A 17,216-nucleotide genomic window follows, 5' to 3' on the forward strand; every position below is an offset into this window, starting at 1 on the left:
AACTACATTTAGGTAATTACACTTAATTACTCCGCACAGGAATGGAAATTTGCTGATAAATAAACAAAACAAATTCTCTACACTTTATTATAAGAAAAAGTTTGCCAGATGTGCAGAATTACACATCCTAAAATATATAATTTTGACTATACACTACCAAGCATTTCTGAAAAGAAAAATATTAAGAGCACTGCATATATTAAAACCCGAGCATAAGGATAATGAAAATAAAGTATAGGTGTAAACACTGAGACCAAATTTATTTATGCATATTGGAACATCCAGTACAAGAAAGCCTGTATAAATAATTATATTAAAAGCATTGCTGACCTGTCCAAGCACACTGACCAGCTAGGATATGCATCATGTGGCATGGTTATCAAGAGGTGCCAAGGGCAGGTTGGCGCCTCCCACACAGAACCAGTTCAATGTCAGTAGGACAATGGTGGTGGGCCACCACCTACCTGGCACAGGTGGCAGTGTTGTGTGGTGCCCCGTCCTGACTAGCTCGTGGGAATGTGCAGTGGTACAATAGGGAGGACAGGCCAGCCGTGCCAGGCCACCCACAATGCAGCCTTGACCAACCCTTAATGCTGGTCCTTAGCCAGGCATAAAAGTTTGGAAGTAAAGTCTGCTGGGCAACCGCCGGCGCGGCAGAGTGAGCACGGTAAAACCTGGCGGCCGCCTGCTAACATGGCAACACAACACCAACACATGGATACGTGGGGCATGCCGCAAGCACCGCCCTCCCAGCTCCTGGCCAACTGACCATTCATGGCCACCAGGATCACACATGCCGCTCTATCAACCACCTCAGCCTGTGGACTGCGGCTGACTACCAGAAAATACAGGGCTGAGAAGACGGCGGACACGACAACTCCCCTTATTGCTCCTGGCTTCATTGCTACATTGGGAGTGTGAAGGCAATGGCAAGCAGTACATGTTGGAAGTTAAATGATTGTAGTGTGTGAAGATTTATGCAAGGAAAAGGACAGAACCCACTTGGCTACAACAAGGATGGGATTCATGGGCAGCCCTTGCAGCAGTTGCGGCATGTCATGTCACATGGAGGTGGAGGCCCCGGATGTCGTGGTGGAGACTGAGGCTTGCATATGGGCAGGGACCGGGGCCACTGAACACACAAGAGAGGCACAGGGGGAGCACCTGACATTGCTGCAACAGCTGTGGCTGCTCTTTAGGGGATGGACATGAAATATGCCATGTGGGTTCCAAAAATGTGTAAGTGTGTTTTGCAATACAGTGAAAAATACTGTGGAATTGTGGGAAAATTAAAATGGGGCAGTAGGAGTGTGGCACCTCCTGAAGGTGAGGACCTGGAGCCAAGCAATGCATCCACAGCAGCCTGTCAAGAAGGCTTGGCACAGGACCCTCAGGACTAGACAAGCTCACTGGACAAGGAGGCTAAAACACATCCTCTGCCCCAGCATGTGGGTGGGGTGAGGGAGAAAGAAAAGTCCAACTGTGTTTCCAACTAGTGCTGCCTGCCACCTCACACATCACATGAATGTCACAAGTTGAGTGTGGTAACCCTGAGCAGGCAACAAACCATCCCTTTCACAATAGCAAGTACATTTTTATAACTTTTTGTAGACTTTAATATCTGTAAGTTACCTTAGCTTAGTCACGTATTAGATGCCACCACTACACAGCATAGAGAGACACTATTAAGCTCTTTTACATTTAAAGTGAAAGCCTCGACATTCGGACCACCGGTGCTACCCTAGACCACATCCTGGCCATAATCAACTTACACCTACTACTTCAACAAAACCTCACAAGGACACTAAGATAATTCCCTGTTGTAAAAGAGCTTAGACCAGACTTGAACACATTCTACATGTATGAGCAATTCGCCAATAATATACCAGTGATTCAATCTCATATTACTTGAGGAAAAAATACTGGCAGCAACAACCATACAGGGCCTAGCATCAGTCAATATTACGCTAAGTCCTGCACCAACGACCGTTGCCTTGCACATCTAAAAATATATGTATAAAACGTACATCACTCATCTAATACAAAATTCTGACTCGTTACCGGTGCTGATGTGATAATACCATTTAAGTTACATGGAAAGACTTGCCTGTCTAGCCTCAGGTGGAGCTATGGCAGGTTGCCACCAATCACCCCAGGAGCCCTCAATTATCACCACACACTCAAGGGGGGTTACAGTTGAGGGCTCACCATTGCCACTCCTAGTACTCCCTGAGGAGGAGGAGGGTTGGAGCAGCTTTGGGTAGGAGTTGGGGCATAATGGCAGCGGGATGCCACAACAGCAGCATCATACTGCAGCTGCGGGGTGATGCTAATACACACAAATGCTTTGGTTCACCGCCGCACACACATTACTCAAGAGAACGTGCACGGAGTGTGCGATATGTCTTGATGGTAGTATCGGTAAGATACAACTATTATGCCCTCATCAGTATACTTGTTCCTAATCAAAATGTCCAAAACGAGAACCATGAGAACGCAACCATCACTTCATTACATCTAGGTGATTAAGAGCAACACTGGAATCGGTGACAAAGGAACACAGCCTAGATTGTTTTGTGTATTTTTCTACAAGACATGACCAGATAGGCTAAACTTAAGAAAACTTACATTCAAGCTATAATTATTATAAGAGAAATATTATTTACTATTGATCATATCCAGTTATTACTAGTTTAATTTGGCACCATAACCAAGAAGTCATAAACCTATCAGTTGCTACAAATGGCACCCATTACTTCCTTCAAGGTATCTTTGGAATCTCATGTTTGAAATGCATTTCAAAGTTGACAAAGCTGCAACAATTGTCTTTGAGGTGCAGTACAAAGAAGTGGGTGGTTACAGGGTGGTGGTGGTGGGGGGGAGGGGGGTAGAATTTTTGGAAGGTGACCCCTGCCTAGCCATGGTCTGGACTTCACTGGCTAACCCTTCAAAGCTCCAACAGTTCTTATAGTGACCCAGCTTTTAGCTGCCTCACTTTTGACAGGGTTATGCAGCTGCAGGAAGCAACAAATTATACTTGAACTTTCTAAGAAAGTTAGGATATGGATTGTGACAATATTGTGACATTACTGCAATTATAAAATTGATTGCAGACAAATCTCCAAAATATAAGCATACAATGAAGCCAGGTGAGAGGCAGAATGGAGTCATTATTAAGTGCTGAATGAGTAGAGCTGAGTGTCTAGGGAGGGTGAAGGTATGTGCTCAGCCCTGCCACACTCTCCAGCTCCCCCCCATCGCCAGCACGAAATATATTACACCCACTAATATTACACACTTCTCACTCTCCAACACGATGGTAACAAAACTGAGATCAACTACTCCTCAGCTTTATTATTATTATTATTTTGACGAGGAGAGAACCGAGTAGTTGACTGCAAGTTAAGTCACTCTTTGACTGCACGTGTCAAGTTCATTTAAACTACAGTTATTACCACTTCATGGAATCAACTGTGTATATTTTAATCTATATAGCAATATTAAAAGAATATCTTGACTTGTACATAGTCAGGTACAAAAATCATAATACAAGTTTTATCACCCAAAAGCCTTAACTGGAACTCCAAGGATCTTTGGAATCAGGACACTTTTACAACAGGAATTACTTAGCACATTTAGGTGTGGGATGGCTGACACCACATAGGCACCACAGTGTTCCTGCTGCCAACAACCTCTCACACAGCAGTAGCAACTCTTAAGTTTTTGAAAAAGAGCAGAAACAGTTGACTTGATACACAACAGTAGCAGCAGTGGTAGTGATGCCAGTAAGTACTCCGTAGGCCTTTAGCCAACTCAATCTCTCCAGTTAGCAGTTGATGCAAACACTGCTCTTCTTACTGCCATCTGGTTGACTGCTCCCTGAGACCGGCCATGTGGACAACCACATACCTCGTATCACTGCCTGCTAACTGCTCAACATACCACAACCTTCAGCAAAATCTAATATATAGATCATTGGTGCTTTCTACACACTTATTAATAGCAAGTCCACGTAGTTCCTTGGCTAGCACTTTCCATTAATAAATTGAGGCAGGGTGTGGTACAGTCACTTATATGAGGATTTGCATTGGCGTTGCTACTCTTTTCCGAACTTATTTTCAAATGCTACACTGTACATTGTCCGAAGTTGTGCAGACTGTGTGACCCCCTTTTTAGAAGGCACACAAGCACAGGTGGTAGTGGTGGTGGTGTCATTGCAAGCCACCATAAATCAAACACAAGGCACATATACGTTGCACTTGCTGAGGGTAGTGAAGCCCTTGTGTCTGACCAGAGAGGGGAGTATCACACTTGGATTCAACTCACAACCATAACAACCTTAGGCACCTCACACCATACACTCTACCTGGCATACATTTTCCTTTTTTATTTGTTTTTTATTACTTTTATTAAATGCTTTCTCCTTTTTTTTCTTTTTTTTTTTTTGTATAGATGCCAAGCAGGATTATTGACTATTTTCTAAGGGAGGAAGTCGTGTGAGGCCCCTAAGCAAGGAAGATGTGTCGAGCCTGAAACCTAACCAGGGATATACTTCTTTCACCAGTATCTGGTACAAATTTAGTACTGCAAGTGGTTCTGTTAATGGGGTAGTAATGTTGAACATTACGGGAGAGAGAGAAAAGAGGGGCAGAGGCATGGGCAAGGTACATGCAGACTTGAGATCTCCAACTGACGGGAAGTAGTGGCGAGTATAAGTACAGTCCCTGGATAGGTAAGAGGCCCTGTAGCACTCCTAGCACAGCACCTTCCCTGCCCCAGTGATGCTGCCCACCCATACTATCATAGCATCACCACAACCACACTCATTTGTTAACACTTCAATACACATTACCATATACTATGTGCTAGTTTATTATATTTATATATATATATATACATATATATTTTATAATTATATTTATATAATTACTACTCATCCATACAATAAATTGAGTACATCAAGTCTTTTAGTCATTAGTACTATATTTAACCCATAAAACAAGAAAATCACCAGTCATTAGTCAGGAAACATAGTAAAACATCACAGGCAAAACTAAAATGATCATAAGTCACCCCAGTCATACTAACACAGCCACCTACACTCAGAGTGTCTTTACGCAGATAGGTGCAGAAGTGTGACATGTGCAGTGTGGGTGGGTGGGTGACAGTGTGGGGGCAGCAGGCAGGACGGGCAAGCGCACGAGCTAGGATGCCAGTGGCCAACTATTGAGGCTTTGGTCCTCCATCAACAGTCCATGGATCACACGTAGCACCAAACACAGCTTGTGCACATATAATCAACCACACAAGCCTTGCTTCCCTGCACCCAGCAGTTACTTTGTCACAGGTTCTTTTGTATACCAATAAAACAATCATGAAGACCAGTTATCACATGAGATGTGAAACAAGGCTTGTGTGGAGCTCTTGATACTGAAGACGCAGGCTAGGACGGTAGTTATAAGTTAGTAGTTGATCAGCGTTACTTCATTAAACATCACAACTACACTTCTTTTCTGAAGAGGAATGAATAAGGCATTGCGCTTCTTCTCTAGTCAATCTAAAGCATGAATACACCATGCATCACTAACTGTCACCCTAAAGCATGAATGTAAATCATGCAATCACTTATATGGTCATTCATGTGCACGAATATAATATCATGCATCACATACGATTGTCCACAAGACATCCTTGAGTTTTTTATGTGCATCAATTTTATGCATCAGATTATTTTTATGATCTTTGTATTTTGATAAAATATTGCACTAATAATGAGAATAAATGCAGGAGACGGAGTTTCCAACTACAAAGATCCTTACACCTACCATTCGTCGAATGCAATGAACGAGTTTCGCCCTAGTGGCAGACTGGAAAACTCTAGATGGGAGTCCTGCATAGTTTGAGAGAAATGCACTGTAGCACGTGGACTACCAAGAAATGAGCAGCAGATTGTTTTTTAGAACCAAGTAGATGCAATTGGTTCTCAAATAACAGACTGCTACTCAAAACACAGTTGAACATTATTGCCCTAAAACCCAGCTGTGGTTTATTACCTTCAACTGAGAAGCACACTCCTCATTAAGCAAACGAGCAGATCTTTCCTTCAGCTAAGAAACAAACTATTTCTTCAGCAAACAAATTGATGTTTCCTTTGGCATAATAAAAATATTTACCTTTCAGCAAAACAGGTACTATCTAAAATCTATGAGACCGTCTGTTGCAGTCTCAGAATAATTTACATATGTAACAAGCAGAATTCACTTAACATGCTGAGAAACAAGTTGTTTCTGTAACTGAAGAACCTGTAAACTAACCTAGGGAACCAACTATTCCACAACCCAAGAAACATAAATGAAACCCATGGAGCAGACTGCTACTTAACCTAAGGAGTCCAGTGTTCCTTAAGGAGCTAGCTGTTCCCCAAGAAGAGTATCAGACTGCTAAGCAGTGCATAACAACAGACTGTTCACTAGATAGAACAGCAGGCCGTTCACCAGTGCTGAGCAGATTATCCGTCCCCTGCGCCACAAAGGTTCCTGAGAAAATGCCATAAGCTGACCTCATCACCCTAAAAATACTATGCAACCTAATCTTAAACAAACTAAACAATTTCTTATCAAATAAAACCTACCATTAACAATTAGTTCCTCTTAAAGGCAGAATAACAATCACCCTAGCAAAAATCACAACTGCGAAGAGAAGTGTAGCAGCCGGCTACAACTTAGCAAATGCGAGATGACTATTAACCTCAGGTAAACCTTGGGACACAGAATACATAACCTAGATCTATAATGAAACACCCCAGAGATCCCTCTCAGCAAGAGTGTGTGCAGTGGTGGCATCTAACGCTTGTACAACTTGCAGCACAGTTTATATACAGTGCTATATGTAAATCATTTATAATAACCACAAAAAAATTAAAAGTTTGGTTCTTGTACATAGTTAACACAGGGAGAGAAGGCGAGTATCTTAACTGGCTAAATAATCTTGGAAGAATTACTCTTAGGGCAGCTGAGTTTCAGAGGAGCACATGATCACCTTTAAGTAGGGCATCCATTACTACAGCTGCACTAACACCATTTCTGAGATTGCTGCACATTGATACACGACCTCAGACGTCTACAAGTTTTACAAGTCAGGTTCAAGCTGATATAGCTATATTACAGCTAGAAGCACACAGGCCATGTACCGACAAGGGCAAGGCCGTGCACCTTCTGGTGGTCTCGTGTAAAGTCCTGACAATTATACTAAACTATGCTGGTGTTGGATCAATTAGAGCCCAGATTACAGTGCTCCTCTGAGAATAAAACCACCCAGGCATCAGGCCAAGCTAACAAGCATAAATCATGGAGCAAGCATCACCACTGCCAGTCAGTCAAACCCGACAGTGGCAGTAGAAATGTGTCTACTGCTATAAAGGGACTAATGCTAACCAAGGTGGAGAAAATTGACAAGTACCAGTAATGCTGTACCTGGCCTGGTACCTGACCTTGACAGTTTACACAGTTTCCTAATACTATAATAACCCAACCCCTACTACACATACCACTAAAAACTAGTAAATATTTGGGAGACCACACAACATGTGGTTCCCCAAAATGCAAGGAATCATCAAAGCTGATTCTCAGAACAGCTGGAAGTCTGACAGCTACTTAACATGCTGTTATACATGGAGAAGTTAGTCTCAATTATGATGATTCACTGCCTTGCTTAGTCTAGATTTTTGGCAGACTGGCTTGATTATTCATTGTATTTAGATCATTAATCTGAAAGCTATAATATTGATATGGCTCCAAAGTATCACTACAGCTAAAGGTCAAGATAATATCCAGACATATAAGAGCTCTGTCACTTACAATATATCATCCTCAAAAAAAAATAATAATTATGGTGGCACTTTGTTTATACTCCTTTTCAAAACTGTACAAAATACTGAATACGGAAAAATACTACACCATGACTTGAGTTCATAAAACAAATTACAACAATCATCTTTTTTTTTGTGCATTTTTTGTAGGGATAAAAATAGTAAGTAAAGCTGAGCGACAAAGAGAATTAATAATAACATTATGAAAGAGTGGACTGGACCTATCACTAAATCTCACATTTAGCATGATTATTTGCAGCACCATTGTTTGTCAACCTGACACTTGGTATGCTGCTGACTCACTCGTGGCTACCAACCCTACAACATCAGCCCAAATCGGCTTAAATGTGAGTATGCCTAAGTATTACATTTTCCTAATTTGATTAGTTGTCTATTATTCCAAGAGAACACTGATTGGCTGGATGTTGCTAAGTTGATTTCGATAGATATTGTAGGATTTGTACCATGATGCAACCTCAGCTAGCAGCCACGCTCACAGCGGCTCACACCAACAAGTATGAACCACAAGGGGTGGTGTTTAGGTGACTAAGCAGATCCACTGGTCTTTCAACAAGTGTCGTGTGAGGCAATGAACCCGGCTGCCAATCTCTCGGCTGCTGGAGCAAGAACCTGGGATCTAACACCCAAACCTAACCTTTGGACCACTGGTGACTTATTATATCACAACATCAAACTTGCCAGAAGTTACATAAACACATTATGTACAGCATGCTTTCCATCATCCCCTATTGAACGAAGTGACAGCAGCATCACAAAGTGATAATGTGTTAGTTTTCCAACAAGCAGAAGTAGCAGGGGAGGTTCACCCTGGGGAGAGGGAGACCAATGAGCCAAAGGTTGAATGGGTTTAAAATACAGGGATGATAATGATCATGATAATATAATAATGATGTGTATGAGTACGACTGAGGGTAGCAAAATTGAGGGCTTGCATGACAATGTTATGGCAGAGGCCACAACATTTGGTCTACCAGATGATAATGCAGCAGATCTGTGGGCTATGCTTGCTGAGTTCTCTGAAACCACAACACACTGCCATATTGGCTGGAGGCCTCAACTACATCATCACAGTAGACTTGGAGGCCAGCAGTATGATGACACATTTAATTAATTAATACATCACTTCAGAGTGCTAACAAAATAGCTGACTTAAATCTGGATGATGTCAACACCATGTAGCCATTAAATTGACTAACTTTATGACAACGGAACATAGTTGGATGGCTAGCATAATGACGAAACAGAGGCCTACAAGAGGCCAGGTGACAATTGCACAGCAGAGCCCAGTATGAGGCCTTTGATGACGACAGCAGAACTACTGGACGATCCGAGGAATGGTGCTTGGCTCCTCACTGCACCCCGTACCTACCTAATCACTAGACTGAGGAATATCTGCTGAGTCCTGGAGAGCTCCATTGTACATATGAGCAGATCTTGTGTGGAGGATGTAAATCTTACAAGCACTAGAGTCTGTGGTGGAACTTGAGATACATAAGTAAGCACATTTAAAGTATATATAATTATCCATTTAGGAAATATCACACAGAGGAGTGCTATCACTGAACAATTCTGCAACTTCAACTATAAACTTAATTATATTTTAACCTAGAACTTACATTTAATCTCTCTTAAAACTAAATATAACTTAATTGTTTATCTTTTGGTACATGTACATCAAAACACTGCAAAACTGTGTGTAGGTATATTCTTTTGTTATCATATAATAAGACTTGATTCATGGTAAGAACAGACTTAGATAATATTGGCATTTAAAAGTAGGACCAGTTATGTAACTGAAGCAAATGACAAGCGCAGGCAGATCATCTCTTGCTTCGGTTTAGCTTGCACCTTTGTTTCTCCTAAAATAATGGTCAACATCAGCATGTCAATACAAGTAACTTTGTATTTAAGTCACAGCACATGAACTATTTTAGCTCCATGGTCTTCACCTTAACCATAAGAGCATTGAAATGATTGATTATTCTTGTGTGTGCTTGGAGCTAAGTCTTTTAAGGCATTGTGTCAATAAAATGGGATTGATATACACATGTATGGACCAGCATAATTACTTAAAGGTGTTTGAGTAAGACTGTGAGCTTACCCTGTGTAGTGGCAGGGCTGTAGCATGTGGTTATGGAACTACACTACCACTGTGGTTTCTGCACGCAGGGTTTTGCTGTGACGGTGCATACTGGGTGACGGCACTTGCCTCCCACCTCCCCTATTATATGGACTCGGAGGTGAGAAGGCCATCCGGCAGGTAGGGTTTGAGTGAGGAAGGTGTGGCACGATGTTGATCCCCATCACCCAGACTGGCCCCACCCCACAGCGAGGACCCAACTGTAGGGGCAGTGCTCCACAAATTAGAACCATTACCATTACCCCACGAGTCTACTTTGGAGCCTGAAGACGACTGGGAAGTAGGGGTAGAGCCACGACCAGAACCTCCCCAGCTTGAGGCATTAGATGGGGCAGGAGTGGGTGGGGCACCTTGGCTCTGGTGGGTTTGTTGGCCCATTACTTGCTTTACTTCACTGTCACAAGCAAACTCAGCCAGGATTGTGGTATTGCTCAACAGGCAATTATTGAGATTACCTTGGGCCTGTAAAAAAAAAAAAAAAGTATGAATATTTTACACAGTATTGCCACATGGCTTAAATGACCTGAAAAAGGAATAGTTTTAATCACATTTCATCATTTGAAGTATCCAGAACTACTAATCAATGTATATTATAAATACAGGTGTGTGTACTCTTAAAAATAAAATCACCCCACCTCACTGTACAAATGTTATAATTTGGATAAAAAAAGAGCAAAAGAATTGTTCTGGGTGGTGTGGATAGCTGAGTAACATGTCCTGGGATGTGTCAATTAACAGCTTAAGTACCAGTGGTATTAGTATTAATGGTGTTAACACCACCAATGAAGATATATTTAATCTCTCATAATCTCATTATGAGATCACTCTCTCTGCCAAGTCTGAAGAACCGATGTGAACTTTCAATATTTGGATTTTCAGTGTTGAAGCATAATTAATCGCTATAAAAAATTGTCACAAGGACACTATTTTGTACACATAGTACAGCATCTTTCCCCTATTTGTCATCCTCCTCACCATTCCCCATAACTATTAATGTCTGAACACTCATCTTCAGCTATCACAGCATAACCTGGGTCATGTGCACCTTTAGGTTGATTGCTGCGGCTAATACACATCTCGATTAAATATTGATGAAGCGTTATCAAATAATGTTGCAAAGCAAAGCAAATCTTTCAGATAGAGTAATTTTATTTTACTGCACAAGAGGGTTATCTTGAGATGATTTTGGGACTTAAGTGTCCCTGGTCCTCGACTTGGCCTCCAAGTCGATTAATAATAAATTTGTAAATTTATTTGGCCAATAATGCATCGATTTAATGTATTTGTTTAATTTTTAATATGCCACTGCATGTCAGTAATTAACTATAACATCAAGCAAGCCCCATTATTCAAATTTGGTCCAAAACAACAAACGGTCTAACTCAATTGTGAGTTTGGCCAAACTACTCAAGAAGTTCAAGTTAGTGTGGGCCAAATGTGTAAGCATTCAGTGTATACACCATAATCATTTAACCAAAAGCAAAGCATTACTTTAAGATATAGTACCTTAGCAGCTTCCTCTCTAGAGCCGTAGTTGACGAGAGCAAAGCCATGGTTAAGAGACAGGTAGAAGTTGACCAGCGGCCCATGCTGCATGCACAGTGTCTTCAGGGTAGAACCATCAATCTGAAGGAAAGATTATAACAAAAACCTAAAGCAGATATATTAACACAAATATTGACAACATTTGAAGATGAAATGTAATATATTAATACTGCACTATCTGCACAAGATTATGTAATTCCACTTTCCAAACCTGAAAAAAAGAGTGATGAACCTCATAAAATGAGAAGAAACTTAAAGCTAATTCATTGAATAACTGGATATTTTCTGATGACAGCCAATTGAGTGTCAACTGATTCCCCTGTGCCAAGCTCACCACATAAAAAATCTACAATATTTGAAGAAAAAATAAATCCAAGAACTCTTTCTATATAGAGTATATTATACACTATTTCTATATAGAGTAAGAGAGACTGAGTGTGGGTGGATGATATTCTGGGTATTATGAGTGAGGGGGGGGGGGGGCACAGTGGGGAAAGCAAGTACTGCAATTACCGAAGTGTAGTTACAAAATAAGAGCTACGCATATGGTGTCCTGTCTTCCCAGTACGCTTGTCATATGACACAAACTACCGACTGCTTTGGCATCCTCCACCACCACCTCACTACACTTCTTCCACCTGACTACCACTCTGTAAAGGAGAATTTTCTTGTATTTTTGCCACATTTGTTTCCTTAGCTTGACCACTTGTTTTTGTAGTTGCAGGTTAAAAAAATTCTTTCCTGGCTATTTTGTCGATTCTTTTTACTATTTTTTTATTTTATTTATATATACAAGAGTTCTTACATTCTTGTAAAGCCACTAGAATGCCTAACATTTTGGGCAGGTCCTTAATGCAATTTTCCCCAGAATATGACCTGCCAAATCATTTAACAACCAGGTACCCATTCACTGCTGGGTGAACGAGGCTACAGTTAAGGATCGGCACCCAGTCAATCCTCCCCTGCCATGACACGAAAACAGACCAAAGCACCCGCGAAGCGTCTGGCGAGTTCTTACCACTGCACCATGGGGAACTATATTGTATGTAGTCATCATGTTGCTTAATTACTTCTCATCTTTTAGTATTGACATGTTTAGTGCCTCCAGTCTCTCATCTTAAATTTTGGAAGTCATTTAGTAGCATATCTTTGCTCCCTTTCTATTTTGTTTATGCACTTCTTGAGATATGGGTTCCACATGAACCCAAATCTCAAGAAGTTCCTGTCACCTGCAAATATGATTGACTTCCAGAAATGTGTCTTGTGAGGGGCTATGTCAAACTATCTTTTTCTTAATGTCCAGATTTATGCAATTAGTTCAACCTTCCATTTCTTGCAATATTTCTGTGATTCAAGACATTACCATTCAAAATCTAAACTATCTGTCCATTATTATATTGTTACTTTGCAGATACTCTGTCCATTTTTTTTTAGTGCTTCTACTACCATGCTGCTCAATGATACATGACTATAGTTTAGTGGGTCTTCCCTGTTTTCATTCTTATAGTATGAAACTGTTTGCCTTTTTCTATATGTCAGTTTGATTCCCTGTTTGAAAGGAATGTTTAGAAGATAATATTATTGTGGGACATTGCATGTGGGTGAGGCTGTGCAGAAACGTGCACCGAGTGAATATACTGTACGGCAGGTGATGTAGGTATATTGAAGGTGGAAACGTGGGTGTTGAGGTGGTGGGGAGTGAGTGTGGGGGCAGCTGAGGTGGTGAGAAGTGGGTGTGGGAGCAGCTGAGGTGGTGGGGAGTGGGTGTGGGAGCAGCTGAGGTGGTGGGGAGTGGGTGTGGGTGGTTGAGGTGACGGGGAGTGAGTATGAGTGGTTGAGTAAATACCGTAATGAGTAATACCATAAATATTCAAACAAAAGTTATGTTCAGTAAATAAAAAACAAGTCCCCGGATTCACGAATCTAATTTCAGATTTACATTACCAAATATTAATAGGAAGTTCAGCTTAATAATCATGCATATCTGTTTTAGCTGATAAGTTATAAAATGAGACATCATAATACAGTATATATCAGAATCAAGAAAAATACAACAGCAGTTGCTATTGGATTAGTGCGCAACATTGAATTCAGTTCAGTTTTATCATAAGCAAGTGGTGATGGTGTAAAATTAATGAGACTTAAAATATTACTTGGAAATGGATGAAAATTACCTGTACAAGTAATTGCTATTGGGCTATATTACTTAACTTTTATAGGAGCCAAACTTTATGGTTTAAACTTAAATATATATAAAGTTTCAAGTCATAGTGATGAGGCATTCTCAAGATAATGATTAGAATGAGCATCTGAAGAACGATAAAATATTTACAAAAAACTATATACTTTCCCTACCAAGAATATCTAATATGAAACAACTGGAATAATACATACTGCAAGAAAAAAAATACAACCGAGTCCTTAACCCTTTTGTTGTAATATTTGACTACAGTCCTATGAATAAAAATGGTACAACACTGTGATATGTAACACTTCTCCATTTGCATAGAAAACATTTTTCAAGTAAAGTGATTTTTGACCAGGTTCTCAAGCCTTAAAATTGGCACCTGGACCTGGTATGTGCTGCCGATCGATGGTGACAATCATATGTAAACCCCGTCACAAGGGGCCAGAAAGGAACCCCAAAACCCCATGGGGGAAGAGGGGTAACAACAGGGCGGGAAATGGTAGCTACTGATGTTTGAGCTTACTCACAACGGTGCCTTGGAGAACAGGACAGCTTTGCTGAAAAAGAACACACAATTAAAAGAACAGATAAAGATATAAAAGGGCTTACCTGTGGGAGAAGTAGGCAGAAGACCAGAGCACGGGTAAGAAGAGGGCCCCAAGCCCAGAGAATTGAAAAATATAAAAAAAACAAAGAACCCCATGAAAGGTGATCAGACGGGAAAGAAAAAATAAGCACCATACAGGCAAAAAGGCAAACAGGCATCAGCCAAACACAACAGACCATGGTCACAGCCAGTGGCTGATGCTGCTCAAACAGCAGGTCTGCACAAATCAGAAAAAGAACTAGTCAAGAGCAGGGGCCAGATTAAGATTTTGAAGGCCCTTGGGCTACAAGTACCGAGAGTTCCCAATAATATTTTCAAAAAGAAAAGAAAGTTAAAGAAAAGTTAAATATTTAAACAAAGTCAAGCCTAATTTAAATTAAAACATTTGTTTGTGCAATTTCTTTGAAACAAATTTCTCCAAAATTGGTAAATAAATAAATTGTAAATTATTGAAAAAATCGTTTTCAATTGCCATGGTAGCAAATATTTTTAGTCGTTCTTGTGCTACTGTTGATTTGTGTACGTTCTTTAGATGCTTCATCTTGGAGAAACTTATCTCTCCCATCACATTAGTTATCATTATGTAAATAAAACTATGCAAAATGCTTAAACCCATAATATGTAAATTACAGTTATGCAGGCAGAGGCCCCTGGGCTGCAGTCCCCTAAAGTCCATGCCTTAATCTGACCCTAGCCAACAGCCAGGTGACAGGAGACAGGACCTGTCAAAGATGATAAAAAAACACCATGGCACCCCAACCCAGGAAACAAAGAGCGAAGCTCCTTGTAGAGATGGAACATACCCAACAAAGACCCTCGGAGAAAAATACAAATCCAAGGAAACTGCCAGGAAAAACCTGAAAGAAACAAGAGGGCCACAAATCGATAGAAAGGCATGATGACCGGATATCACATATCAGAAAATGAAGAAACGATGGTGATTCGGTCCATCCTGGACCATTATCAAGTCTGGTGACAAACATTTAAATCGCTTTGTTTATGCAAAGGTAACATCTATCCGATTGTTACATATTGTACCTCTTGTTTGGAAGTTAATTAAGGGAGTATGCATTTTTTTTTTAACTTTGTAGAATACACACAGTCCAGCCACATCTTTCCTGTGTTGGTGATTCTGCATATACAGCATTAGGTCAAGTACATTAACTTTATTTCTTACTAAACACAGTCCTATCGTGAATATTGTCTAACTTAAGATTGTGAATAAACCCTTTCTATTAGTGTTGACAATCAGATTTCCTGGTTTTCAGAAAGTCCTACTACTGTTTTTGGCAAGAAGCAAGACACCCGACCCCAACCAGTCTTTAAGTTTAGGACGTGCAGCACTCTACCAATAGTACAGATCTAATAGATCCATTGACGAAGCACTGTGGTGATCTTCGAGTACATGTATAAAACAATATATACATAGGTAAGAGGACAAAGATTAAAGGCTAGCGCACAGGGAATAAATATATATATAAATAAAGGAATTCTTGAAAGGAGCACAGTTGGAGGCAAACCTCACTAGGATGTCGTTGCAAGGCATGATAAACTATGTGGTCCAGAAACATTCAAACACTGTAGAGAGATTCATTCCATCACACAAGACAAAGGAATAATGCACAATGTCAGTTAATAGTTTAACAGAAAGTGTCTTTAAGCAAAAAAAAGCAGAGCTTGAAAGAGGTAAATGGAGAGAACAGGAAAGTTTAAAACAACTGCAAGAGACGGGTATGAAAGTGTGTCAACAAAGACCGACATGGAAAAACAATACATGAAAGATATAGCTTCCAAAGCTAAAGAAACTACTACTACTACTACTACTACACCAAGCTAAAAAAAAGGACCAAACAAAAGTATGTCAAAGAAATGTGTGGTACTAAATAATGAAGCTCAGAGCAAATCATTTAACATTCTACAATGCTTCATTGGAGGGAAGGAGAGCTACCACAATGATAAAAGATGCCTTATAATATAATTATATATGAAGAGGCATAGGCAAGAGGCACTAAACTACAGGTCTGCTTCATAGACATGTACACCCCTGTAAGGTTCTATAGAATTAATTCCCAAGACAAATCTACTGGAATTCGACAAGATGTCAATGATCACACAAAAGAAGGATGGTTTTGGCTGCATTTTCCTGGATTACTAGAAGGCCATGGACATTGGTTTACATAATAGACTGCTACACAAACATGAGTAATGTAACTGGTAGCATACTGAGCTGGATGAGAGAATACCCATCCAACAGGAGGCAGAGAGCAGTAGTAAGATGGCAGAGACCAGAATGGAAGGTAGTAATGTAATCAGTACTAGGACCTATATTGTTTCCAAATACAGAATATTGTCAATGACATAACTAATGAAGATACTTCGTGCCAATGTTTGCTGACGATTCTAAACTGAAGAAATTGATAAGAACAGTGAGGATATGGTAACAGTGGATGGGGATAATTGTGTGTAAAAAAACAAAGGGAGGCACACGAGAGAGCAGCAGCAGCAGCAGCTTGATGATCCAATCCTCACAGATTTTATAGAACAAAAAATGTACAACACATGGAAAACATGATTATTAATGATTCTCCAATTAGCAAGCATATTATATCTTCTTTTATTTCAAGGAGCAATAGCTTAGATATTTTTATTTTGTGCAGGAATGGATGCAAACATTATCTAGCAATTAGCTATTTTGCTAATGGCCGATTCATGGTAATCGTTTGGCTATCAGCCAGTCTCGCCTCCTTAGCCCCCAGTTACTCGGGTCCCAATTTTTTTGTTTCTCCCATCTTAATTTTTATTTGGATGGTATTGTACTTATTTGGTACAAAAACTGAAGCACGCATGA

General features: G+C 40.3%; 1 protein-coding gene across 16 annotated transcripts in view; it reads right to left on the bottom strand.

The window, feature by feature from the left end:
- Positions 1–235: 235 nt before the first annotated feature.
- Positions 236–17,216, bottom strand: part of LOC123759049 (trinucleotide repeat containing adaptor protein gawky) — a 98,869-nt gene continuing 81,888 nt past the window's right edge. For all 16 annotated transcript variants that reach the window (XR_006772974.2, XM_045743813.2, XM_045743817.2 and 13 more), the window contains 2 exons: positions 11,535–11,654; positions 236–10,490 (listed from right to left, as the gene is read on the bottom strand). Coding sequence is in view for 15 of the 16 variants with exons in the window: in XM_045743813.2 (XP_045599769.1) it covers positions 10,113–10,490; positions 11,535–11,654 (498 nt within the window). In the remaining variant the exon portion in view is untranslated. The remainder of the gene's footprint in view (positions 10,491–11,534; positions 11,655–17,216) is intronic.

The sequence above is a fragment of the Procambarus clarkii genome, chromosome 15, assembly GCF_040958095.1.
Source record: "Procambarus clarkii isolate CNS0578487 chromosome 15, FALCON_Pclarkii_2.0, whole genome shotgun sequence".
NCBI lineage: Eukaryota > Metazoa > Arthropoda > Malacostraca > Decapoda > Cambaridae > Procambarus > Procambarus clarkii.